The sequence below is a fragment of the Pipistrellus kuhlii genome, unplaced genomic scaffold (assembly GCF_014108245.1).
Source record: "Pipistrellus kuhlii isolate mPipKuh1 unplaced genomic scaffold, mPipKuh1.p scaffold_m20_p_22, whole genome shotgun sequence".
Classification (NCBI taxonomy): domain Eukaryota; kingdom Metazoa; phylum Chordata; class Mammalia; order Chiroptera; family Vespertilionidae; genus Pipistrellus; species Pipistrellus kuhlii.
The window spans coordinates 1,787,168-1,813,255 of record NW_023425521.1 but is presented as its reverse complement, the minus strand read 5'-3'; the positions used below and the strand labels follow the sequence as shown (position 1 = coordinate 1,813,255).

The 26,088-nt window shown below is 51.3% G+C and overlaps 3 protein-coding genes across 6 annotated transcripts; 2 read left to right on the top strand and 1 right to left on the bottom strand.

Moving 5' to 3' along the window:
• Positions 1–401: 401 nt before the first annotated feature.
• LRRC59 (leucine rich repeat containing 59) lies at positions 402–14,500 on the top strand. The gene is made up of 7 exons (XM_036451363.2): positions 402–732; positions 2,680–2,739; positions 4,867–5,025; positions 5,281–5,385; positions 8,754–8,826; positions 11,040–11,213; positions 12,587–14,500. Exons 1-7 carry the CDS (start codon positions 628–630, stop codon positions 12,829–12,831), a joined length of 921 nt encoding a protein of 306 aa, XP_036307256.1. The 5' UTR covers positions 402–627; the 3' UTR covers positions 12,832–14,500.
• Positions 14,259–21,427, bottom strand: EME1 (essential meiotic structure-specific endonuclease 1). Of its 2 annotated transcripts, XM_036451354.1 has the most exons (9): positions 21,289–21,427; positions 19,209–19,999; positions 18,998–19,125; positions 17,276–17,365; positions 17,061–17,182; positions 16,727–16,853; positions 16,395–16,510; positions 15,201–15,390; positions 14,259–14,952 (listed from the first exon to the last, which is right to left on the bottom strand). In XM_036451354.1, the coding sequence occupies exons 2-9, from the start codon at positions 19,972–19,974 to the stop codon at positions 14,776–14,778; spliced, it is 1,716 nt and encodes a 571-aa protein (XP_036307247.1). In that variant the 5' UTR covers positions 19,975–19,999; positions 21,289–21,427; the 3' UTR covers positions 14,259–14,775. The 2 variants fall into 2 exon arrangements, with proteins under 2 accessions (XP_036307247.1, XP_036307248.1); XM_036451355.1 differs by lacking the exon at positions 15,201–15,390.
• On the top strand, positions 21,290–25,668 carry MRPL27 (mitochondrial ribosomal protein L27). Of its 3 annotated transcripts, none has more exons than XM_036451364.2 (4): positions 21,290–21,436; positions 23,866–23,997; positions 24,389–24,456; positions 25,298–25,668. In XM_036451364.2, exons 1-4 carry the CDS (start codon positions 21,397–21,399, stop codon positions 25,502–25,504), a joined length of 447 nt encoding a protein of 148 aa, XP_036307257.1. In that variant the 5' UTR covers positions 21,290–21,396; the 3' UTR covers positions 25,505–25,668. The 3 variants fall into 3 exon arrangements, with proteins under 3 accessions (XP_036307257.1, XP_045442052.1, XP_045442053.1); XM_045586096.1 differs by lacking the exon at positions 21,290–21,436 and adding an exon at positions 23,006–23,143; XM_045586097.1 differs by lacking the exon at positions 21,290–21,436 and adding an exon at positions 23,009–23,124.
• The last annotated feature ends 420 nt before the right edge of the window (positions 25,669–26,088 follow it).

Genomic DNA, 26,088 nt, shown 5'->3' with positions numbered 1-26,088 from the left:
GAGGAGGGGATGAGAGACGGGCAGAGGTTGAGTTTTCCGGAGGATTTGGAGATTGTTGGGTAGAGGACAGGAGCAATTCTGAAGGACACACAGTTTCGGCTTCTCATCCAGGAGAATGCGGGTGATCTCATGAGGTCAGTTTTGGACGCAGCCCAGGTCTTCTGGCCCCATTCGCGAGCCCTTTCGCCCCGTAACGTGGTCAGCAATGATGCCCGCAGACGTGCCCCCAAGTCACCAGGGAACGCGGCGGCCCCGCCTTCGCAAAACAACTCGGAGCCTTGAACCCCACCCCTCTGGTGTTGGCGGCGCCTGCAGTGCGCGAGCCCGGGCACCAGAGGGCGCTCAGGCACCAGCTAGGGCCACTCTAGCCCAGCGCGTCTCGGTGGCCGTGGAAGGTGACGTGGACACGGAAGTGGTCGTCGTCGCGGCGGCACCGGTGGGAGCGGGGCGCGGGGATCAGAGTGCGGCCGGCGGGCAGACGGGCGGCGGAGGCTTTGCACCGGCGGCGGCGGAGGGCGCAGGCGTTATAGGTTGGGGGTGCAAGACCATTGAGCCCAAGGGCGGCTTCTCGAGCATCTCCTGCCGGTTGCAGCCCGAGAGAGACGGGACCGCTCCGCCGGCGTCACCATGACCAAGGCCGGTAACAAGGGCGGGAATCTCCGCGAAAAGCTGGACGGCAACGAGCTGGACCTGAGCCTCAGCGACCTCAACGAGGTCCCGGTCAAGGAGCTGGTCAGTACCGTCGCGCGAGGCCCAGGCGCCCACCGTGCCTGCCTCTGGCCCTGGCACGGGCCGCCGCCTTCCCCGTCCCCTGCCTCCGCTGTTAGGTCTCGAGATACGGCGGAGAGAGGGGGACGGAGGCCCCGGGAGGCCGCGTTCGGTCCCGGGGTTCTTCTGGGATGTACACGTGTCACTTTGGCGCAGTTCCAGAGATGGGGTTTGGGGGAGGGGGGCTGCTGGTCCGGCCTTTGGCTTTGTACGGGTCAAGAGTAAACCTGCCCCCTGCCCCATCTGGGCGGTTTTCACAACGCCCAGCTCCGTGCCGGACCCCGGCCGGGTAGGCGGCCCACAGAGCGGCTGCTGGAAGTATTCGGAGAATGAATGAACAAATGAATGAATGACGAGGTCTGAGAAGTAGGCCTCCAGGTAGACCGGGGTGTGGCCCGGAACTAGGGCTTTCTAGGGAGCCAGCAATCCCAGGCGGCCGCCCCAGCCCCAAGGCGTCCTTCCTGGAAGAAGGGGAAGTCTCCCTGCGTGGTTGGCAAGGTCTCTCCTGTCTACGGGACTGAGACTGTCCGGAACCCCCGCTGCCCCGGGCCCATCCCTCCAACCCCTCTACTCCCACCCTCCAGGGAACCGAGGTCTGAGGCCCTTAGGAGATGACACAACTAGTTTGCCCAAGTGGAGTGAGTGAGATGGGCCAAGCCGGTGCCCCACCTGCACCCTCCTCGCTTGCCTCCCTTTGGATGACGTGGACTTTTCACTGCCTTTGGCACTGGACCCAGTCTCTTCCCTCGCCGTGGCTGTGTGGTATGGAAGTTAGCACGGGATTCCCAGTTAGCGTGTCAGCTCCCCCTTGCTTCATAGCTGAGTGTCCTTGGCAAGCTAGTTCACTTTTTTCCCTTCCTAGATTTCCTCATTTTATAAAATGGTGATCATAGTTCCCATCTCATAGAGGTTATGAGGATTCGGTGCAATTGTGATGTGATGTCAAACAGGCAGGCAGCAAATGCTGGATTAGGGCTTAGGTATTAGAGCTTTTTTCCCACTGTAAAATGTACAACTTTTTTAGGTGGTCAGACTTTAATCCTGGGACTTGCTGACCACTGGAAAGTGTAGGTTGGCCCAGGGTCCTTTATCTGAGCACTTGGCTTCGTTCCCACCCCAGGAAGATGGCCAGCCTCGTTTCCACCTGGCCGAGGCCTGGGAACCATGTACTCCAGGCGTCTGGTCCCACAGCATTGCCCCTAGGGTTAAGTGACCAGATCGCCCCGCTTTTGGCAGGACAGCCCCGATTTTCAATAATTTTTCCCTGTCCTGCAGCGTTTTAAAAAAGTCCCGATTTTTGAAAAGATTCCAAAAATTGGGACTTTTTTAAAACGCCGTGGGAAAAATTGTTGAAAATCAGGACTGTCCCACCAAAAGCTGGACGATCTGGTCACCTTACTGAGGGAGAAAGAAGGGTTGCTTTTGCTGAGCTTCTCCAGTCCTGGACACCAGGGGAAATGGAGATGGGCCCTGAGGGCCTTATTTTCACTCTGATAGTCACTCATTTACTCATTCATTCATTCAGTCACAAACCGGCCAACACGTATAGTGAGAGAGCCCAGAAGGCCTTAAGTAGGGAATATGGAAATTGCAAAGCTGTTATTAGACTAAGTCCCTTCCTTTAAAACTGATAAGGGTGCTAGAGAAAATACTAGAAATGCGAGGAAGAATTCCTTAAGTTCTGTTTTCCTTCCTTGGATGTTCCATAGCCAAACCTCTGTTTGCATTCTTCCCTAAGTTTTGGTTGATGGGCTCATTTTTCCTCTCCTATTTCTAGGAACGTTATACTTTAGTGTTAATTTTTTTTAAAGGCCTTTCCTGATCATGGGAACTGGTAAATGCTTCCTCAGCAGATGTCACTGAATCAGTTTATGCGTTGATTTGATGTTTTGTTCTCATTCCCTTTCCTAGGCTGCCCTTCCGAAGGCCACCATCCTGGATCTGTCCTGCAATAAACTGACTACTCTCCCGGTAAGACGGGCGGACAAGCACAATTCCTTCTGGAGCCCTGATGCTTCATCTTCCTTTTGAGCAGTTGTGTCTTAGGCATAATTTCAGAACAGGACTACAGCCCGCTTTTAACTAAATCTGAGTTGGGGGTGTAGTCGTCTCAGTGGGAAGGAAGGCAAAGTAGGGGCCTTGTTCTGTGGACCAGTGGGACAGACAGCCACGGAAGACTACAGTCAACAACAGGATGCTGGCCGAGCCCCTTATTGAGCTCATCCTTTTTTTCCGACTGATATTATCACTTTGTAAAATAGTTTATCGCCCTGCTGCATAGAGGAGACTGGAGAACTTCTTAAATTGCTCGTTATCTGTGCAGCCGTTAACGGGGAACAGGAAAAAGTGTGGTCGTATGGGCTGCTGTGTCATTATCCTTTCAGTCTTTAATTGCTTGAGATAACTTTTTGTTCAGCACATCCAATCTATGGTCAAATCCTTTTGCTATTTCTTGTACCAATTCTCCTTTGCTGCACCTGTGTAGGCGCTGGCCTCCTTCATGCCTTCAGCCTCTCCTGGGCAATGGCGGCTTTCTCCTCTATAGTGGTGCTCCTTCACAGTCAGGTCTATGTGGGGGGTCATTGTTGTCTCCCCTGTCCATTGCCCTGGCCAAGTCCCTTCTTGCCTTTTTCTGATATTCACTCATTTGCTCAGGAATCGAGTCTCAAGTTGGCAGTTTCTTTACGGGGTCATTAGTCCATTCCCCTCTCAATATTCACCTGGACCTCACTCATTATCTGCAGCATCATCCCACAGCTCACCAAGAACCATGTTTATTCCTGAAAAAGGCATCTGAGCTCCCCCACTTCTAGGAAGTAGTTTGTGCTGAATTAAAGGGCAGAATTCCTTGCAACCCGACACCTGCTGTGCACTTTGTCGGATGGCCCCTTGGCACTCCCAAGTGTGCTTTTCAATCAGTTGTCTTGCCTTCCTCTGCAGTGCAGATCCCCTGGCGTAGGTCCCTTGGCATTCACAAGTCCCCAGAGAACAGGAATAGTACCTTAACGGCTTAATGACAAGAGGGATGTTTTGACATGAGCTGAAGAACAGCCAGGATATGGGTAGGGTGTGCCTCAGCCCATTCAGTCAGTCATTTAAAGAACCCTCACAGGGCACTTGTGCTAAGTACTGTGTCAGGTGCTACAGAAAATAGAAAGAAATAGAATAACTGGCATTCAAGGGGCACTTGATCCTTTTAGGGAAATGGATGATCTCACTATGTTCTGACAGCTCTGTGAAAGGTGAACATAGGGTGGTGTGTGAGTAGCAATGTGGAGGAGAGGTTAGAGCAGTGGTTCTCAACCTTTCTAATGCCGCGACCCTTTAATACAGTTCCTCATGTTGTGGTGACCCCCAACCATAAAATTATTTTCTTTTTCTTTTTTTTAAAAATATATTTTATTGATTTTTTACAGAGAGGAAGGGAGAGAGAGAGCCAGAAACATCGATGAGAGAGAAACATCGACCAGCCGCCTCCTGCACATCCTCCACCGGGGATGTGCCCGCAACCAACGTACATGCCCTTGACCGGAATCGAATCCGGGACCTTTCAGTCCGCAGACCGACGCTCCACCGCCAAGCCAAACCGGCTTCGGCCATAAAATTATTTTCATTGCTACTTCCTAGCTATAATTTTGCTACTGTTAATGAATCATCGCAACCCACAGGTTGAGAACGGCTAGCAGGTTCAACTAAGACCATCAGAAAATAGATATTTACATTACGATTCATTAACAGTAGCAAAATTACAGTTAGGAAGTAGCAACAAAAATCATTTTATGGTTGGGGGTCACCACAACATGAGGAACTATATTGAAGGGTCGCAGCATTAGAAAGGTTGAGAACCACTGGGTTAGAGGGAGAACTATGGTGAAGGGACCCACATTTATTTTGGCTGCTTTGTGCTCAGCCCTTTTGCATACACATCTCACCAGTGACCACCAGGAGTGATGCTCATTGTGTCTGTTCTCGTTGGAGAGGGAATCGCTGGTAAAAAGCAGAGTCAGGATTCACACACCGGTGCCTGAGCTGGGGGCTCCGGGGCTGTCACACCAGTGTGCGCGCCCCAGGCTCAGGTGTTCTCTCTTCGCGTCCTAGTCGGATTTCTGCAGCCTCATCCACCTGGTGAAGCTGGACCTGAGTAAGAACAAACTGCAGCAACTGCCAGCCGACTTTGGCCGTCTGGTCAACCTCCAGCACCTGGATCTCCTCAAAAACAGACTGGTCACCCTGCCTGTCAGCTTTGCTCAGCTCAAGGTAACAATTCATGAACCACTGCTTCATGGCCAGGGATGGCACAGGGCTCAGGGACTCCTGGACCGCGGCTTTGAGAAGGGCTGGCCGGAACAGGTGCTGCCTCATGGCGTTTCCTGCGGCTGGGACCCAGAGGAGCTCTCTCCCTACTCCTTTATTCCACTCAGAGGGACTCAGTGTGTGAACTCAGACCTAACCAGTCTCAATGCCCATCTTTTCCTTTTTTTAAATTTTTTTATTTTTGCCCTTTCTCTTTAGAGCCTGAAGTGGCTGGACCTGAAGGACAACCCCCTGGATCCTGTCCTGGCCAAAGTGGCAGGGGATTGCCTGGATGAGAAGCAGTGTAAGCAGTGTGCCAACAAGGTAAGCTACCCGCCCACCCCCCCCGCCTCCTTCACAGACTCCTGGGACTTGCCTCTGCCTCCTCTTGTTTTCCCTTCCAGGGCACCTGTGGTTCTGTGTTGATTAAAGTGATAAAAGTGACATTTGTCTACTATGAACCTGGCAAGCAAAGAGACCTTTGTTTCTGTGTTGACTTTACAAGTAGTAGAACAATACTAGCTTGGCTCTCACTGCAGGCCTTCCATTCTTAGAAACCAGGACCTCCCTGATCCAACATTTCACTGTCACTGTTGTTTCAATGGAGCCAGAGAGTTAGGGGCAGTGGCCTTTCTGAGTCACAGGAAGGAACTTCGATAATAAAGGTATTATTTGTATTTGTGAGTTTATAGCTATAAACAGACCTGGCATTTGATTCCAGTCGAGTCATGTGAAATAGCGAGGAAACAAAGGCAACGTGAAGGCACACATTGCCAATAACCCTGAAGACGCCTCACATGCTAAGAACAGCACTGCTCCCATCTCTCAAATTCCCCACCTGCAGCCATTTTCCCTTCCAGCTCCAGAACGGGCCACCCGATGACTGGCTTTGCTTAGGGGGTGTGGTGAGCAAAAGGCCTTAACTTTAAAAGCAAGAATTAATGTAAGTGGAACATGCGTATGATGGGTCTCTATGGGAATCTTGAGAGTAATGGACTTTCTTATCATTAGCTTCTTAGATAGTCCCATCATCTGTACCACCTATTATTGTAAGAAACCAACAGCAAAATAAAGGCAGCCGAGGAACCAAGGCGACAGCGTGCCCGTAGCTGAGGACACTTCGGGATCAGTGACGTCCCCTTTTGAAAACGTGGTACTTTAGGAGGGACGTTGGTTTCGGAGAACAGTGGTAGCTACCGCTGACTACTCTCTCTCTGTACTGCATGCTCCGTGGGAAATATGTGTTCCTCTCTCTGACACTAGGCACTCTCATTGTGCACATGCCTTTCGTTTGTCCATTTATTTGGTCAACAAATAATACATTGAGCCGTATGAGATTGCTGAGACTCTACAGTTAGTGACCTATAGAAACAGTTTTTATTGGTCTTCAGTGCTCCCATATGCCTTACAGACAAAGCTCCAGGTTGTGGTAACTAAGCCATCCTTCCGGCATGGCTGCCCCTGAGCTGTCTCCTGCAGCGCACCATTAGGCCTTGCTGGGGAGTGGCCTGGGCCACTTCCCATAAGTTAGTTTAGATCTTACCTCACGTGGGTTAGTTGTCATTCATCAGCTTGGTACGTAGTAAAGAATCTTTTAAAAATGTTAGTTCAACAGTATTCATCAGGTGCTCACTATATGCTGTGAACTGGTAAGTAGACAAAATCTATTTCTAGGGCATGGATGGGGAACATCTGGCCCACGAGCGGTGTAAGGCCTAAAAAACCATTTGGTCTAACCCTGCTAAGGCATTAGGGGTGAGTTAATTAAATGTTTGACTACATACAGGCTAGTTTTCAAATTGATAAATTTTGTATGGTCTGTGAAAAATGTTATAAATATCCAAATGGCCCTTGGCAGAAAAAGGTTCCCCTTCTGCTCTAGGGCTTACAGTCTAAATGAAAAGAGTCCCTCCCATTTCTGAACTTGCTGTGTTTTCAGGTAAATGCAAGTTACTCCGTTATAAAGGTAAAAGGGACGTCTCTTAAACCTCCGAGCTCCTTCTTTAGCCAGCTGTATATTCCCTAAAACCAGCCGAGTGGTTGGTGCTTATTTAAAATTCAGAGACACACAGACTGTCCCCATGCTTTACCTTCCTCCACATCCTGTAACTCCTCGTTGAGAAGCCAATTTTTAGGATGTTGATTCCCTTTGGAGAGAAGAGATTCGATCCTGGGTTACACAGGATGGTTCCTTGTGACTTCAAACCAGGCCCTTGGAGGGGAGTTGCTTTGGCAGGCCTGCCCCTGAGCCCTCTCATGATGGGTGTGTGCATGTCTGAAGTTCCCATGAAGTAAAATAATTGCACATGAAAACATGTCCTGTAGGGTGTCTAGTGTGGTAGTGAAATGCAGACCATTTGCTGTTGTAATTTACCATAGTTTAGGTTTTCCTCTCCTCATTAATGCAATTAGGAAGATGAAGTAAAAAAGCAGACGTATTTAGTGAGCACACATAATGCCAGGGGCTAAGTTAGGCAGCTAGCACAGGTTATGTAATTTAATCTTTGCAACTACCCGAGAAATTTTTTAAAAATATATATATATTATTGATTTTTTGCAGAGAGGAAGAGAGAGGGATAGAGAGTTAGAAACATTGATGAGAGAAAATCATCAATCAGCTGCCTCTTGCACACCCCTTACCGGAGATGTGCCCGCAACCAAGGTACATGCCCTTGACTGGAATCGAACCCGGGACCTTTCAGTCCGAAGGCCAACGCTCTATCCATTGAGCCAAACCGGTCTCGGCAGGCCTGAGAAGTCTTATCTCTGTTTCCCAGATGAGAAAATCAGCTCAGAAAGGTTAATAAAAAAGAAAGGTTAAGTCACTAAGTCACTTGCTAAGGTCACACTGTTAGTAAGGAGGAGTCAGGATTGTGTTGGGCTCCAAGCTTGTACTAAGTCCCCTACATCCAAGGAATGTCAGCTGCTAAACAAATAAGGTGTTTTCTTCCTCCCTTAACTGTGCCCATCCGGAGAATCTCTGCGGTTAAATTGGAGGTCAGCCCCTCCGGTGCCAGTGGGTGGTGTGGTGTTTGGGTGGGATGGCTCCTTCCCCTTCTTCTCAAGCTCTCCTGCCTCTGCACGAGGGAGTGGAACAGGCTCTGGGCTGGGAACTCAGAAGACCTGCCCTCCCAGCTGTGTTGCTTCCAGCCTGCAAGGCGTGGACCGAGCGCCGAGTCTCAGTTTTCCCCCTTTTGAAATGGGAATCCCGTTACTCCTATACCCAGTCTGTCAGCTGTTCATCAAACATGTATTGAGTGCCTATAATTAGCTAAGCTCTGTGTTCGCCTACAGTCAGGACAGTAGTGCCTACATTTAGGAACTCAAAGTCTTGTAAAGGAGTTAGATAAGAAAACTGCCCGGGACTGAGGAGAAGGGAACATGAGGAGGAGGTCGGAAAGCATCTTGGGGAAAACTGCTGTCCCTGCTCATCACCGAGTGGTCCATGTTCGGCACAGAGTTGCTGGGAGAATCACGCAGAATTATGAAATTGCACATTAGAGACTAAACGGCAGGGTTTTACAGATTCCAGTTGTCACTGAGCTCTCGGACTCTTCTCCGGGGATTGGCACTAAGGGTTATTAGCTCCCAGCTCTGCACGGCTCCGGAGGCTTGTGGCGATCTGGGATCCTGGGAAGTGTGGCTGTGGGCTGCTGCGTGGAGTCGTTGAGCGCCCTCTTCTGCCTTTGCAGGTTTTACAGCACATGAAGGTTGTGCAGGCGGATCAGGAGCGAGAGAGGCAGCGGCGGCAGGAAGTAGAGCGCGGTAGGTGGCCATCCCGCTTCAGTCATCTTCGGGGCCCTGGTCCCAGCCACTGGTTCTGCCTCAGGAGCTGGCATCCAGCAGAGGCGTCATGCAGAGCAGCGGGAACAGTGTGGGGGTAGACCGCATCATCTTTGTCTGACCAACCTCATTCCGATCTTGGTTCCTCCACTGAGCTTGTCACGTTCAACTGCTTGTCTGCCTGGAGGATTAATAGGCGTCTCAAACTCAGCCCGGCTAAACCAGGTCCTGGCAGTGTTCCCCAGGAGAGGAAATCAACATCCCTGCAGTCATTCTAGCCGGAAATCAGAAAGTTGTCCATGATTCCTTTCTCCTGTTACTCCTCTCCCCAGTCTGTCAGCACGTTTGTATGAGACTGTTCCCCCACCTCCGGGGCCAGCACTCTCATCAAGCCTCCACCCGCGGACTGCTAGTGTCTCCTTCTCTGTAGAGTTCTCCACACAGCAGCCAGAGGAATCTTTTTTTAAAACAAATCAATTACGCTGCTTTTTGTTTAAAACCCTCTAATGCAGTGGTTCTCAACCTTTCTAATGCCGCGACCCTTTAATACAATTCCTCATGTTATGGTGACCCCCAACCATAAAATTATTTTTGTTGCTACTTTATAACTGTAATTTTGCTATTGTTAATGAATCGTAATGCAAATGTCTGTGTTTTCCGATGGTCTTAGGTGACACTGCTAGCGGTTCTCAACCTGTGGAAAACACAGATATTTACATTACGATTCATAACAGTAGCTTCCAATTGAGCTTAGAATGAAACTCATACTCAGTAAAATGGCCGTCAAGACTTGCCATGGTCCACGCCTGCTTGCTTCTCCAGCCTTCTCTGTCTCTCTTACACACACACACACACACACACACACACACACACACACACAGAGACTACAGTTAACTTCAGCCACACAGGCCCCTGCTGTTGCTGGAACACAGCAGGTAGTCTCACCTCTGGGGCTTTGCTTGGCTTCCTTTTCCCTCAGATCTTCCCACGGTTGGTTTCTGTAATCCCCACGTCTCTGTGCAAATGTTGCCTTAGGTGAACCTTCACCCTTCCCGGACCACCCAAACTAGAATACCACCCTCCATGTCATTCTCCATCTTGCCCTCTAGCATTTAGTCTATGGAACACGGCATTTCTGTTTTACTGTTTGCTCACTTGTTTATTGTTGTCTCCTCTACAGAGTAGACGACTTGGGCATTAGAGCCTGCTTGTCTTCACGGTTGTCTCTCGAGCAGTTAGAATAAGGCCTGGCACCCAGGTGCTCTGTCGCCTGGCTGGCTGGCTCCTGTGGTTAGAGGCTCACGTGGTACTGATGGCACGCAGTCCCTGAGATCCGAACTCGGAGCTACGCCTGTCCCTTACACGCACATGGCTGCTGTGATGCCATGTTTACTCCCACTGCTTCCCGGCCAGGCTCTGGAGGCCGAGTGTTCTTGGCATTCCCAGGGCTCAGCAGGCACTGGGAGCCTGCTTGTTCAGAGCCAGTGGAAAGCTACCGTACTTATAGTGCTGCTATTCAGCCGCATGATGGCTCAAACGGGCCTTGAAGCCCTAAAAGGACATGTAGCCACCATTTGTGGCCTCTGGCTTTGGAAAAATGTACTTCAGGTGTCCAAATAGCGAATTTGGCAATGCGTTTTTAGAAGCCAATAATTTGTAAGTTGGGGACTGCGTGTAAACATCTTTGAACTGTGAAGTAAATCAGAATAAGTCTAGACATTACAAACTGTTCATCTCGCCTGTTCAGAAAAACATTTCCATCGCCTCTACCCCTGAACCCGAGTGCTCACTTTCTCTTCTTACTTGTCCTTCTCAAGCCACATTCCTTCCCGGAGCTCGGGAGACAGGAACCCTGTGGACTCAACACCTCCACTGTTGCTTCTGCTCGATCGCTGTGCTCTCTGAGCCGGTACCTGTTCTAGGGGAGCACCGGCCTCATCACGCATGCCTTGTGCCCCTCGTTAGCTCACCCTGATCTCTTCGCAGCTTGTGGCTAGAAAGCCCCTCATGAGTCCGTCCTTCAAACCCCGGAGCCGCTCATTACACTGCAGGGAGGGCAGGAAGGCAGCTGGCTCCTCATGTGTCCTTGGTGACCCTCGGCCTAGGGGACGGGAGGCTGAATCCACGCTTTCAGTCGCTGGGGAAAGCACACGGGAGGTGGGGAGAGAAGCCATGTGGGATGTCTTTGCTTGTAGAGGCGGAGAAGAAGCGGGAGGCCAAGCAGCGAGCCAAGGAGGAGAAGGAGCGGGAGGTGCGGAAGCGGGAGAAGGCGGAAGAGAAGGAGCGCCGGAGGAAGGAGTACGATGCCCTCAAAGCATCCAAACGGGAGCCAGAGAAGAAACCCAAGAAGGAAACAAATCAGGCATCGAGTAAGCGTTCCCTTGGTTGTAAGGCTCCGACAGGGGCAGTGGGGAGACGCACGGGTGTGTGCAGGCGTGGGTGAACGAGTGAGCTTGAAAGCTCAGTCAGATACAGAGACCCCTCTGGCCTGGGAGCACCTCGGAGGGTCTGCTTATGAGGAATGGGGGGTTCTCTTTGGGAACAAGTGTCTGGCTGGCTTGTTTCCCCACGGGCACATGTGGGGTTTTGGTCAGATGTGGCTGAGAGCATTCCCAGGACAGGGAATTGCACTTTATGTAATTACCAAGAGCTAAAATTACCAAGAAAGGTTAAGGATGCAAGAAAGGTTAGGGGACTCTTAAAAGTCCCTCGCATCATCCATGGAGCACACTGGGGGTGTTTTGAGAGCGTGGTGCTGGCCCAGGAAAGCCAGCACTGCCTATGGCTTTCTTTCCACGTTGGAACACATTACTCTCTTTCTGCTTGAACACCACGGAGTCATTTGGTCCGTGTTCGGGGAGCCATGTGGTATAAAAAACACCTTAGTGTTTTGCCTGAGTGTGCCCAGTTGTGTTTGTGGTGGTATGTGGCTCCATGTACATGGGACGGTCGTATACCCGCGGGGCCAAAGGGACCCCCGAGCAGGAGCAGCTCTGGAGGGAGGCGGAGGCCTGCTCGCCCTCGCTGGCCGTGAGCAAGGTGCCTAACCTCACCACTCTTTGGCTTCCTTGTGTAAAACGAGGATCCTCCTCCTTACAGGGCAGTGACAGGATGAAGGGATAAAATCATGGCCTCTTGGCATGAGAGTGCTCAGTCAGGTTTTTTTAAATGCTGCCTAGTAATTTCAAAACCATTTTTTTTCTAGTTATAAATGTAATATACATGTTCACTGCAGACAGTGTAGGAAGGTTCTCTCTAAATAGATCAGAAACTGGCAGTCACCCCCATTCCCAGCAGTAATCACTGTTTTTATATGTATCTTATACAGGGTGGGACAAAATTAGGTTTATAGTTGTTCCTATGGAAAATAATCCATATTTAATAACTAATAATACAAAAAATAAGCTGTTTCACGGATTCACAACTATTCAAAACCTACTTTTGTGCCACCCAGTATAATAATTAACAATATTAATACATCTCAAGGCTCTGGTCGGATAGCTCAGTTGATTAGAGCATTGTCCCAATACACCAAGGTTGCGGGTTCAATCCCAGATCAGGGCACATACAGAACCAGTGAGTGCATAAATAAGTGGAATAACAAATCGATGATTCTCTGAGCTCAGATGTTCTTACAACAATATTCATGCCTGAGAGGGGTGTATGTGGACACTGAGTGGTGGACAGTGTGGGTCTCCTCAAAATGACTGAACTCTTTTGTCTACTGTGACTGTCACTCCAGAATCCAAGTCCGGCTCTCGGTCCCGGAAGCAGCAGTCCCGGAAGCACACCCGGTCCTGGGTGGTGCTGAAGCTGCTGCTGCTGCTGCTGCTGTGCGTGGCGGGCGGGCTGGTGGTGTGCCGGGCGACGGAGCTGCAGCAGCTGCCCCTCTGCACCAGCGTGAATACCATCTACGACAATGCGATTCGGGGCCTGCGCAGCCACCACATCCTCCAGTGGGTCCTGCAGACCGACCCTCAGCAGTGAGCGTGTCCCCAACGCCTGCTCCTCCCAGCCCCGGGACTTGGATTCCTATGGAATTGGGTTCTGCTGGACACAACCTCTTTTTAGCGTCAGACCTACCTGCCGTCATTAAATGGCTGCTGATTGGTACTCGAGACCTCCTCTTTGTAGGACTTCCTTTGTTCCGTAGTCAGGGTTCCCTGGAGGAATAAGAAGTGGGAGTTAGGGAGAGGGAGTGACCACAGGCCTAAAGGAATAGGCTTGGGGGTGGGGAGAGGAACAACAGCCTTTTCTGGTTGTTATACGAAACTGTTCAGGCAAGGCTCATTTCTAACTGGTCAGCTGTCACTACATTTATACTTTTGTGTGTCACAAACCCTTTCATTCCTCCCCGGGGACCCGGGGCAGATCAGGAGGCAGCGGGTTGTTATTGGGAATTAGGACACCATACTCAGCAAATCTAGCCTAAATCGGAGGGGAGGGGCATTCCTATTTTCTTAAGGACCTCAGGCATTCAGACATGTTAATGACCACGCAGTCTCAGGCTCAGAAGGGGACTTCTAGACCATGCAGTCCAATAGAACACTGGCAGATAAGGAACTTGAGACCTCCCATGACTTGCTTATGGTCTCCCAGCTGTTTTGAGGGAATGGGACTCCCACTCTAGTATTCTTTCTTTTCCATCATCTTTCCTTCCTTACCATGTCCTGAGAGACCAGAATGGTATCTCTCAGCCAGAGTGTGGAATCTTTCATGTAGACAGATTCATGGCCCACAAGTAGAAACCTCATAGCCTTGAGGGACTTGGGCAGCTCCTGTAGAATCCTGTCCCAACTCATGTGGCTTCCATACAATGCCTCGATTTTAGAGCATTAACTTCCCCATTGCCAGTAAACCAGACGTAGCCTCTGTGACAGCTGTTAGGAGTTGGTGTGACTACCTCCAAGGCAACCTGAACACTCCAGTGTCAGAGACTGAGGTTCAGAATTGTTCGGTTCCAGCCCCAGAACTTACCTAGGCAGCGAAGGGAATCGAGGAGCATCGAGGCATTTAAATGGGGTCAGGAACTCCATTGACTTGTGCAATTAAGGGCAGGGCTGTCACTCATTTGCCAGAGTAAGCGTTTTCTTGCTCAGTGGCCTCCTCTGCTTCATCTTTGACAACAGCTGGATGTAGGGATCAGGAATGGCTGTGTCATGGTGCCTGCTCACTGAGACTCCTGATTGCAAGTTCCTTGCCCCTCACCGAGGACAGCTGCTAAGGTTCAGGGATGAAGAGGACGGGCCCCAGCTTTCTAGCCCTAGTGGCCCAACTGGATAGGATTGCCAGCTGTGACTATCCTGATCCTGGCAGAAATGACTTTTCTCCCCTAAGGATAGCTCTGCTGTGTAGGCCCACACCTTACTCTGGATCACTACGCATTCCTTTAGTCTTCCTCCAAGCTCCAGAGCCACTGGTACAAATGCTTTATTGAAACTAAACACATAGTACATAAGAAAAGACTGAGAATACAGAAGTCCGCACAGTATCAGACCCGTTCCCTGGCTGGTTGAGGCAGCCTCCGTGGGCCAACAGGGCTGGACAACCAGCTTAGCAAAGCCAACCCACCGAGGGCACTTCACTCATGATCTCAAGCCTTGATGTTGAGGTTCTTTTGGATTTCTACAACTATTAAATACGTGTCTGAATGGTCTGTCTGTGTTCCTTTGTATTTTGAGGGCTGGCTGGGGCAGGGGTGGCTTATGCATGGCACTTGATTTTTGCCAAGAGGCAAAACGAATGCTGGTGAAGAAAACGGCAAATATCTCAGCCAGCTGGTAAGTAGGGAGACTTCCACAATGGCGCCCAAGAAGGAGCCTGGTGTGGGCCTGACCTAGGCTTGTGCTCCAGGAGACACTTCCCTCTCTTCATTGGTCATGTCCCGAGGCAGGAATCTCCAGCTTTTCACCCTGTCCCTTGGGGCTAGCTTCAGTCTGCACCGTCTAAAGAGAGATCTGGCTGCAATGTGGTCATCTGAAGGCAGAGACGCCTGGACAGATCCGGTCCAATGCGGCGGGAGGTAGATGTCACGCCTTCTCCACGGCGTACCTGTATGTCTGCAAGCAGATTCTGGCGTTCTGGCTCTGAGAAGCACCGCCTGTAAGCCTGAGGGTGGAAAATGATCTCAGTACCACTCCATCCAGTCATCCCTCATCGAGGAGCAAGGCTGTGGTGAGCTTGGGTTGGGGGATGAGAACTGTCCCCCCACCCTGGGTCAATGTTAGCTCGGGTCTCCGCAGACCTGCATGTTGACCTACAAGGCAATCTTGGGCCCTCACCCATGCTGTCAGCGAGGATCATCCGGGAGTCCCCTAGCCGCAGGGCACGGGGTGGTGGGCCCTGGAGCAGCATACCTGGACCAGGAGCTGTGGGGAGGGATAGGCGGCCACAATAGCACTGGCCATTTCCAGGCTGACTCGGTTCAGCTGCTGAATCTGCCGCCGCCAGACCTGAGCAAGGCCCCTGCCAGCGCGGTCCACCTTCGCCCCTCCAGCCCAGTCACTCTCCGGGCAGAAGGAGAAATTAGTTTGATCTCGAAGTTTCCTGCAGGCAGCGGGGATGAAGAGATTTGGTTACTTTCCTGTACCTGTCCCCTAACTGGGATCTTAAACTCCTCCTTCCAGTGACCTTGAAAGAGGTGGGCACAAGGTTATATCTTTCTTGCTCACTTTGATCCTAAGCAATGCTAGTTACTGATTCCCTTAAAAACAACATCTAGTCCTTTTCATTAAAAGGGAAGGTACCAGGAAAGTGCCAGAATCTTTAGTGTATGTTGAGATAGGGTTGCACTGGCTGGAGAGGCAGTGCACACGGTCAGACACCGGGGCCTGGGTGTCGGGCGTTGCACAGTCTAGTTCTGGTTCTAACGTGCTAGGAGCTTGGCTAAGGCAGTCTCTTCAGGCCTCAGTTCCCTCAGGTAGAAAACAAGGGACTTGGATTAGATGGCCTCTGAGGTCTCATTTAAATTCTGACTGGGAACACTCCTTGAGCTAAGTAGGCTAAAACTTTCCTTTTTATTTTTTATTTATTTTTATTTATTTTTTATTTTTTTACAGAGAGGAAGAGAAAGGATAGAGAGTTAGAAACATTGATGTGAGAGAAACAATTCAGCTGCCTCTTGCACCCCCCCCACTGAGGATGTGCCCGCAACCAAGGCACATGCCCCTGACTGGAATCGAACCCGGGACCCTTCAGTCCGCAGGCCAACACTCTACCCACTGAACCAAACCGGTTTTGGCAAAACTTTCCATTTTATGAAAGGCTCTCACATTGTGACCCAACCTGCAATGCATCCTGGTAACTTTGCCTACTGGTGAACCTGGGCCAGCCGGCAGCACACAAACACACAAACACACAAGCTAAAGCAGAACATCTGAAAGGGCCTGGGCCTGAGGGCTCTTCCCCAGAATCCCCCTTGTGAGGACAGCTCCTGCTTCGAACCTGTGACAATGGACTGACTGAGTTTGGGGGGAAGGGGCATCTTTGGGACCAGAACGACTGTAAAGGACCAGAGCCGGCAGCGGGCTGGCATTTGCCTGGGCACTTACTTGAAGGGCGCCTCAGCCACGGCCTTCGTGAACGAGCACGCGAAGTCGGCCAGCTCTTTCCAGCTTTGCACAACTCGAGCCTGGGCGTGTGTATGTAGCTGCAGGTCCACCAACGCCTAAAATCCAGACACTGGACTGGAAGGGCGGCGAGACTAGTCTGAAGTTTTTCTTCCCTCCATGTTCCCTGAGGCTTCTCTCCTCCCTGTTCCCGACCCCATGGCTCCTGTTTAGCCCGTCCTCTCCTACTTAGTCCCAAGGCAGAGCACTTCCAATAACAAATGGGGTTAGTAGAATGGATGCCCCGCCTGACACAGGCAACAGTACGCTCTTACCTCCTCCATGTCTACCCTGGACACCGTGGGCCCTGAGTTGGCCTCTGGTGGTCTATGTTTCTTCTTCTCCTTGGCCTGTTCTCCGTTTGCCACTCCCTGTTTCCTTCTCCTTGGAGGATGTGGAGCACTAAAGCAGGGGAGGAAATCAAAGAAGGGAAGCAAGCACCTTCAGGCTGAGCTGAGGCAGAAGAGGTACAAGAAGACCGGACCGAGCATCCCACAGGGCTCGGCAGGAATGCTACCTGGCAGAAGGATCTAGATTTGGGATGAATAACTTCACCCCTGTTGGCCCAAGAGCTGCCCCTTTTGATGCTAAGTCTTGACAAATCCAAACCTGAAGCGTCTCTCCTGATCCACAATCACCAGTGACAGAGCTTTTCCCGCTGTTCTTAACGTGATGTCTGTGACAAAGCTCCGAAGCGTTTCCTTCCCTCTCTCAGTGCTGCCTGGACCTCCCTGCATTCAGGGGCAGGAGCCGCATTAGTGCTTGCTGCCTAGAGTCAGCCCTCTGTCCCATGCCCCAGCGCCCACCCCTGCGCCTCTGCCCACCTGCTTGAAGTTGTGGATCATGGAGACAAACGCCTCTGCCGGAAGCAGCACCAGGACCATCGGCTCCTCCACCCAGGCCTCCTCTCCATCCTGCCAAAGCACCCGGAACCCAGCAGAGGGAGGCAAGTCAGCAGGTGCTCAGCACCTGCCAGAGAGACCCAGGTCTTCTAGAGCAGTGGTCGCCAACCTTTCGGACCTCCTGGACCACTAGTGGTCTGGACCACTAGTTGGCGATCGCTGCTCTCCAGGAAGGAGCTCACCCTATCAGTCTACCCCATTTTGTTTTATTCGTTTTCTTCTGGAACGAAGTCGTGGTGGCAAGAACCAATAACCATGATCCCGTCCTGACCCCCACTCTCCCCCCCCAGTCCTCAACTGTTTAGCGTCTCAAAGGTAGTAGATAAGGAGCCTAGGCAGTGTGGCTCAGTGGTTGAGCACCATCCCATGCACCAAGAGCTCAGTGGATGGATTCCCTATCAGGGCACATGCCCAGATTGTGGGCTCGATCCCCAGTAGGAGGTGTGCAGGAGGCAGACAATTGATGTTGATGTTTCTCTCTTATCCTTGTTTATATCTCTCCCCTCTCCCACTCTCTAAAATCAAATTTTTTTTTTTGGGGGGGGGGAGAAAGAAAGGAACATTCACAAGTTGAAATGAGCTGAGAAATTTATGAGATCCAGACAAGAGAGCAAAAATATAATGTTTCACCTATAGACTCTTGAAAATGCAGGGTCAAGTATTTTGGATTCGCAGATAAAGAGGAGTGGAAGGTACAGGAGGTATAGTAACCTGGGTGCCCAGGCCAGGAAGGAGGATGTACTATGTGCCTACTATGTGCTCGGTGCTTGGTTATCCCATTTAGTCCTTACAACAAGGGCGGGGAGGACTGGAAGTAACCGTATCCTCATTTTATACAAGAAGCACAAAGTGATGTTATAACTTGCCCGGGGTCATAGCAATAAAGCCACGAGGCTGCAATTCAAACACAAGCCCGCCTTATCCTCAAAGTCCGGTTAGAGGGAATCGGGAAACCTGTGTGGATTACCTCCCCTCCGCCCCACAGATCACTCTCCTCCCTTCCCCACTCTGCTCTCTGCCCCTCAGGGTGATCTCTGCGGACCATGTCACCAGGTCCACATGCCCCTGGCTGGTGGCCCTGGGGGTTAGAGGGAGGGAGGAGAGTAAACTCAGGGTATCTCTTTCCCTGGCTCCCTCCCAACAGGATCACCTAGCATTTGCTATGGCTTAGGTGGTCTTCTCTACATTTCCCTCCTGGATTCCAGGAAACACTTTCTCCCCTCATCCCTTCAGGCCCAGGCACGGTAACAGCTATGATAACCTGGCGGTACCCAACCAGAGCGATTTTCCTCAAAGAAACATTTGCAACATCTGGAGACATTTTCAATGGTCATAACGGGGGAAGGTGCTACTGGCACTGAGTGAGTAAATGGCAGGGATGCTGCTAAATGTTCTACAATGACAGGACAGGCCAGCACAACAGAATGATCCGAAATGACAACAGTCCCTGAGGTGGAGAAACCCTGACTCAACACTGTTATCACCCCGAAGTACTGCACTGTCCTTTGCCGAGGCCTTGGAAAATAGTCCCTTTATTAAATCCTCCTCAAGTTATCTGAAGTTGAGTGCACCATCTGTTTTCCCGCTGGGGCCTTAGATGGCTAAGAGGGAGGAGGGAGAGGACAGACACAGCAGAAACCCTACCGCAGCCGGCCAGGCCCTCCTCCTCCAGGCGAGGCTGCGAGGCACGGCCTGCGCCTCGATCACACAGCGGCACTCCATGGCCTGCAGCGCTCCGAGCAGCTGGCCCCCGCCTTCCATCTGTAAGAGCTCTGCAACACACGGAGAGGGCTGTCAGGGGGTGGCCCGGGAAGCGGGAAACTCAGCGCAGGGCGAAGACAGGTGCTGGGAGGACCTGGGTCCAGCGCCACAGCGACGTGCTTTAAGCATTCCTCGGGCCTCAGGGCTTTTGGTCTGTTAGCCGGTGCTGCCTCTTTGTCCCTTGGCGGTGGTCTCCGGGTGCTTTCCTTCCGGCGTGCTCGTCCCGGGGAGCCTCTCCGCTGGACCTTCGGACTGTGCTTGGTTCTCTTCTGAGCTGGGCGGGCCTCAGCATTTGGTTTGGTTACTGATGAGCTGAAGCTCCGGAGAGGGCAGGTGGCTTGGGAGGCTGGAACCTGAGGGCGTGGACTGTCTCCCGTAGAGTCCGTGTTATTCAATGTACACCTTTCTGAGGGGTCTTGGAGGGGCACGTCACAGATCTTTGGAAAGAGTTTTTCCCAGGCACGTGAGGCTCCTTCGGTATTCTGATGATCCGAAACGCTTTTAACTGGGGAGTTAGGATCCTCAGGGCTCAGCCGCTTGTGGGTCAAAAACTTACATGCAAGCCTCTCAGCCAGGGGAATGAGTTCCTCCTCCTCCTCACTTCCACTGCTCAGCACCCTGACCGGCTGTGCTGCTGTGATGGTGTCAGCTGTGTCTGGGGCGGGTGGTGGATCTTTCCACCTTGGTGATGGGGGACAGGAGGCCTCAGAATCGGAGGTGTGAACCACTACGATCTTCTCCTCCCTCGGGGGCTGCCTCCTCTCTGTTGAACATGGTTCCTTCTTCAGAAAGGTAAATACCGGCAGCTCCTCAGCATCACTGGAAGAGTCCAGGGAGACGGATGACTTCTTTAGAGCCATTAATACGCGCTATCAAATTAATTCTCTAAAAGACAAAGAAAGATGAGACAGACTGTGGCATTCAGTTCAGTCCATTAGATGTGTTTTGTAGCCAGGCTTTATGGAGATAAACAAGATATAGAAAAACAAAGAAATAGGGTATGTCCTCAACACATTCAACCTGGAACTCAGAAAGCGGCCCGCGTCGTCAGCGCCAGCCTCTAATCCTTTCAGGGTCAAGGAGAGATGTAAATGAATGAAAGTTTCTAATACAAAATGTTAAGGGGGTAGTAACAAGATTCACACACCCCTCCCACATTGTTCTTTACATCTGAAATGGGGATGATAGAAGTCATCCTTAAAAAAAAAAATTAACATCATGAAATTTATCCTTTTAAAGTGCATAATTCAGTGGTTCTTTGTATATTCACAAAGGTTGTGAAACCATCATTACTATCAAATTCCAGAATGTCTTCATCACCCCCAAAAGAAACCCCAGAACCATTGAGAAATCACTGTGTATTTCCTTCCCCCCAGCCCTTAGCAACCACAAATCTACCTTTTCCTGTTATGGATATTTCGTATCAATGAAATCATACAATATGTTTCTTTCGCTTAGCATCCAAGATTTACTTTTGTTGCGACATGTTTCAGTACTTCACTGCTTTTTATGGCTGAATAATAGTGCAGTGTGTAGATATGCACATTTTGTTTATCCTTTCATCACTTGGACATTTGGTTTGATTCCATTTGGGGGCTATTACGAATAATGCTGCCATTGCACAATCATGCACAAGTGTTTATGTGGATGTGTTTTCAATTCTCTTGCTAGGTATACAGTTGCTAAGTCCGTGTGAGAGTCATTCTTGGAACTAATTTTTGTAACACTGGAGGGGTGAGCCGGGATAAACCTTGTAACCCTCCTGGGCCTCGCTTTCTTCTTAGTCAAACAGGGATAATGCCAACACCTAGTTTATAAGGCTGTGAGAAGTAAGAGAAACCATGCATCTTCTACAGCGCTTACGCCAGCATCTGGCACATTCCGTAGTAGGAGCTCCGGAAAGTAAATTTAAGGGATTAGGGAGGGGTCTCATCCGGTCCCCTGGCAGAGTCTCCAAAGACCCTGCAAAACGAGGGAGTGGGGCAGGCGGGCCCGCAGAGCCTGCTCCTCTGCCAGGCGGCTCCTTAGTTCACCCACACCCCGCGCGGAGGCCCAGGACGGCCAGGCCACCAAGTGCCTGTAGAGCAGGGCTCAGGGGAGAAGCGCAGCCCAGCCCACCCCAGCCCGCCCCGTCCGTAACCGCTTCCGCAGCCGCGCTGCGCGCACCAGCTCACCTGCAGCTTCTCCCGCTTCTCTTTGAATTGCCACGCAGGACCCGGAAGTAAATCCCCCGATAGCGGAAGCAGAAGCTTTGTGAGACCGGAAGCGAGTATACAGCAAACATGGCGTCGGCGGTGCTGGCGTTGACGACGCGGGCCGCTGGTAAAGGGGGGAGGAGTGGAGGTGGAGCGGGGACCTTGCAGGGAGCCGTGGAGGCGGTGGTGCAGGCCGCTCCCTGCAAGGGCCCTGGGTGCGGGGCGGGGGGGGGGGCAGTGTGCGGGGCCACGAGGTTTGAAGGGCGGCTGTCGCTGATCACGTGACAAGCCCGGGCGCCGAGCTGTGGGTGGTGGTTGGAGGAACACGTGTCCTTCCTGCCTGGAGTGTAAATACAGCTTCCCTAGCGGTGGGTGACATCGGCTCCCGCTTCCCTCCAGGTTTTGTTTGGGCACTTTCATCTGTATAAATGGGTTTACTAACATTGGCACACTGAGCTCAAAAAGTTAGTCTGTTGGCTCAACAGATGGAGTCTTTGTGCCAAACACTGGTGATCTCAGCAGAAAATGAGACATAGTCTGTATCCCCTGGACCTGTGGTCGGCAAACTGTGGCTCGCGAGCCACATGCGGCTCTTTGGCCCATGAGTGTGGCTCTTTTACTAAATACCATGGCCTGCGCGAGTCTGTTTTGAAGAAGTGGCGTAAGAAGAAGTTTAAGTTTAAAAAATTTGGCTCTCCAAAGAAATGTCAATTGTACTGTTGATATTTGGCTCTGTTGACTAATGAGTTTGCCGACCACTGCCCTGGATGATTCTTTCTAGTGAATAAGCCAATAAATGAGCACAAATGAAACGTAAATAGTGCTGTGAAAGAAAGCAGGTGTGTGTATGTAGGTTGAGTGGTCAGGAGAGCCCTCAGAGGAGGTAACATCTAAGTTAAGACCTGGAGGATGACAGGAAGCTTAGCTCTGTAAGAGTGAAGGGCAAAAGAGTGATCTGGCTCAGTTTTAAACGTTGAGAAGCAAACTCTTGTTCTTACGTGAATCTGGAAGGTTGGAGTGGAAGTCAGGAGCCCAGGCTTCCTGAGAGATGAGAGAGGATTTAGGCGAGATGGTAGTGTCAGTGAACCTGGAGGCACATGGATGGATTTGAAGTCTGTTTTGGAGGTAGAACCCATTGCGCTTGCTGGTGAACTGAAGACTGAGATGAGCAAAAGGAAGGAATTTGCGATGATTCCTTGATTTCTGCCTGAGCAACTGCATAGGTGGTAGCATCACTTACTTTGCAAAGAAGGCCGGGAAGTAGAGTGAAGGGCAAAGATTTGTGAATGAGATCATGTAGGTAAAGCAGAAGCCCAGTTTCTGAGCTTAATACGTGAGTGAACCAATGAATCGGTATTTAAGTGGAGGTAGAGCAGCACATGTGTTTAATGTAAGTCCTTCTCTCTGGTGTTTTGCCCCAGCGAGTCTCAGTTCTCATTAAAACTTCAAAAACTGCCGAAACCTGTTTGGCTCAGTGGATACAGCGTCGGGCCTGCGGACTGAAAGGTCCCGGGTTCGATTTCAGTCAAGGGCATGTACCTTGGTTATGGGCACATCCCCAGTTGGGGGTGTGCAAGAGGCAGCTGATTTATGATTCTCTCATCGATGTTTCTCTCTATCCCTCTCTCTTCCTCTCTGTAAAAAATCAATAAAATATATTAAAAAAAGAAACTTCAGAAATTTAGGCTTTAGGAACTCTGAACTTACAGGCTCCAGAGACCCACAGGATCTCTTATACCTGGCATGTCCCTGGTTCACCATGGCTGTGTCTGGAGACTTGAATGCAGGGACTGCCAGCCCTGGGCTTGTCATATAGCAAGTGGCTTTCATCTCGGTTAGTATGAATTTTAGTTCACTTTCCTTTTTAAAACAAATGCCACTGAGCACCTTAGAATAGGTATGGAGAGGTCGGATTCGCAGGGCAGTGTGTCAGCCCTCTTGGTTGGACCTGTGTTTGGTGGGCTTGCTGAAGAAAGGGTCAGCCTTCTGGATGCCCAGATCCTGTGGGAGCCAGCCGTAGAGAAGCTGCTCTTGTTGTTTAAAGGATTTGGTGTGCAGTGGGTGGGAGGTGGCTAAGGAAGTGGTGGGTGTCTCTCTGGGTGTCCTGTGGCTGGGCTCTGTGGTCTGGCCCCTCCACAGTGTAGGAGCCTTGAGGACATGATGGTGAGTGAGGCTGAAATAGGCAGCTCTGTGGTGTCCTCTTGCTGACTTCTATTTCTGCAGTGTTTGTTTCTCCTCAGCAGGGCACATGGTGTTTTGGGTTTTTCTCCCCCCATTAATATTTTGCTGCCCCATCCCTCATCCCCTTGGCCACACACAAACATATCCCAAGCAGTGCTTACACTCTGGACAATACAAGGAATGACTTGTCTCCTACCCTGGGAGAAGGCCAAAGGCTTGAGACACTCCCTGAAAACCAACACAGTCCAGTGGCATTCCTGCTCACCTATCTCCTCACCTCCCCTGCCACTGCCTCCCGCCACCCCTCAAACTAGCAAATGGCCACTGGGGCAGAGAAACAGAGTCTGCCTGAACGCATTTCTGTTCTCTCTGCAGCTGCAGCCCTGCTGAGGCCTCCTCAGGTGGCAGCTCTTGCCGTCAGATACGCATCCAAGAAGACAGGTGGCAGCTCCAAAAACCTCGGTGGAAAGTCACGAGGCAAAAGCTATGGCATCAAGAAATTGGAGGGTGAGGTTGCGCCTTGGCTTTCATTTCCCCACTGCACCCTGCCTTGTGCCCTGGCCTTCCTTTGCAGAGCAGGAGAACCTGGCCTAGTGCTCTCCACTTAGCTCACCAGAACATTGGGCTCCAGATTAAAGAGTCAGAGAAAGCCTGAGGCGGGTGGGGGCCTTGAGGAAGAGCAGATAGTGTTAACCTTGGGCTTGTGACTCGGGGGAAGAGGCTGCTGGGTGGAGACAGGGAGCTAGCTGCTCATGCTGGACCACCTGGAAACTGGTTTTATCCAGGGGCACGCTCAGAGGTCGGTGTGCAGCCTTTGGGTCAGGACAGTGTAGGCCACCATGTTTTCTCGGCAGTCTGTGTGCTGCCCCAGTCAGTGCACTGTGGACTTCTCTTCCAGGTCACTATGTTCATGCCGGCAACATCCTTGGGACTCAACGCCAGTTTCGCTGGCACCCAGGCGCCCACGTGAGTTGTTTTGTGCCCCCTCCCCATTTAGTTTCTGGAACCACCTCTCCATGCTCGTATGCACAGTAATCCCACGTAATAAAGAGGTAATATACAAATTGCCCATCACTCCAACACACAAGATAGCTGCCCCCATGTGTACACAAGATGGCCAATCGGGGAGGGAAGTTGTGGGCAATCAGGGCTGCAGGGGAGGGCAGTTGGGGGCAATCAAGCCAGCAGGGGAGGACAGTTGGGGGCAACCAGACCAGCTGGGGAGGGCAGTTAGGGTGACCAGGCCGGCAGAGAAAAGCAGTTTAGGGCAATTGGGCCAACAGGGGAGCAGTTAGGTGTCAATCAGGCTAGCAGGGGAGTGATTGGGGGTGATCCAGCTAGCAGGTAGAAGCGGTTAGGGGCGATCCGGCTAGCAGGTAGAAGCGGTTAGGGGCAGTCAGGCAGGCAGGCAGGCAAGCAGTTGGGAGCCAGCAGTCCTGGATTGTGAGAGGGCAGTCAGACATCCCTTGAGGTTTACACATGTTCAGTACTATATGAAGTATTACCTAATATCGTTATGTTTAATTAGCATATACATTGTCCATATAGCTTTGGTCTGTTGTTTCATTAAAGCCTACACTTACAGGTCACTGTATAAATGAAAATGAGTGTCAGACTAGTGTTCAGTATGACAACTTCTTAGTCTACATGAAACAAGTCCCCAGGGGCAGAGAGTAGGGGCATTTCCTGGGCCTTTTGAGATCTGGCCAGGGTGGCTTCTAGCCAGCTGCGCAGACATGAGTAGCTCCTGGGGTCCCTTTCCCACCTGCCTGGCTTTTCCTGTAGCGAGCAGGTCTGTGTGTTGCAGGTGGGGCTGGGGAAGAGGAAGTGTCTGTATGCCCTGGAGGAGGGGATCGTCCGCTACACGAAGGACGTCTACGTGCCCAACCCCAAGAACGCAGAGGCTGTGGATCTGGTCTCCAGGCTGCCCCAGGGCGCTGTGCTCTATAAGACTTTTGTCCACGTGGTTCCTGCCAAGCCTGAGGGCACCTTCAAACTGGTGGCTATGCTTTGAGCTCCTGGTCAAGGCTGTTGGATTGAGACTGGAGCCCAAGTGACAGGAGCGGGTGGTACCAGAAGTCAAGGGTTGGGGTGACAACGGGTTCCTGAGGAAGAAGAGTATGAAGTGACTTTGGAGACCTGACCTGGGGGCAAGAATAAAGTTAGTTGAATCGAGTCTGTGTATTTAGGGACAACCTGGCTGGAGCTGCTTATTGACTTGCTGGTCTTTCTGCATGTTGTGTAGTGCACACCAAGGGGGAGCCTCCGGCAGGAAGGAGGAGCCTGAGCAGATGACAAGAGGGGACTTGCTTTGGTGAGGGGATTGTTTTGTTCCATCCCCCAGAGGGGAGGGAAGAGGAGAGCTTGTGCTTGAGGGTGTCACTGCTTCCCCTCCTGGATCCCACAGAAGCTGGGTTGGCCCTGCGAAGAGCAGGTAGGAGGAAGCACTCCAGAAATGGGCCCAGGACTCTGGCACCCTTCCACTGCCTGTACCTCAGTGAGGCGTCCCATGAGGCTGAAGCAGGGAGGGGGGCCGAGTGGTCCTGGGGATGATGAAGGATGGCTCGGAGTGAAGCTCAGGACTTAGATTTGGTTTCT

Excerpts from the sequence above, each read along its gene's own strand:
- LRRC59 (XM_036451363.2), top strand. The coding sequence starts at position 628 with ATGACCAAGGCCGGTAACAAGGGCGGGAATCTCCGCGAAAAGCTGGAC. Across the intron at positions 2,740-4,866 it reads ATAAACTGACTACTCTCCCG|TCGGATTTCTGCAGCCTCAT; the intron begins GTAAGACGGGCG and ends TTCGCGTCCTAG. Across the intron at positions 11,214-12,586 it reads GGAAACAAATCAGGCATCGA|AATCCAAGTCCGGCTCTCGG; the intron begins GTAAGCGTTCCC and ends CTGTCACTCCAG.
- EME1 (XM_036451354.1), bottom strand. The coding sequence starts at position 19,974 with ATGGCTCTAAAGAAGTCATCCGTCTCCCTGGACTCTTCCAGTGATGCT. Across the intron at positions 17,366-18,997 it reads GGAGGGCCTGGCCGGCTGCG|GATGGAGAGGAGGCCTGGGT; the intron begins GTAGGGTTTCTG and ends GTGCTTTGGCAG. Across the intron at positions 16,854-17,060 it reads GATCAGGAGAGACGCTTCAG|TGCTCCACATCCTCCAAGGA; the intron begins GTTTGGATTTGT and ends CCCCTGCTTTAG.
- MRPL27 (XM_045586096.1), top strand. The coding sequence starts at position 23,053 with ATGTCCCTGGTTCACCATGGCTGTGTCTGGAGACTTGAATGCAGGGAC. Across the intron at positions 23,144-23,865 it reads AGCAAGTGGCTTTCATCTCG|CTGCAGCCCTGCTGAGGCCT; the intron begins GTTAGTATGAAT and ends TTCTCTCTGCAG. Across the intron at positions 23,998-24,388 it reads TGGCATCAAGAAATTGGAGG|GTCACTATGTTCATGCCGGC; the intron begins GTGAGGTTGCGC and ends CTTCTCTTCCAG.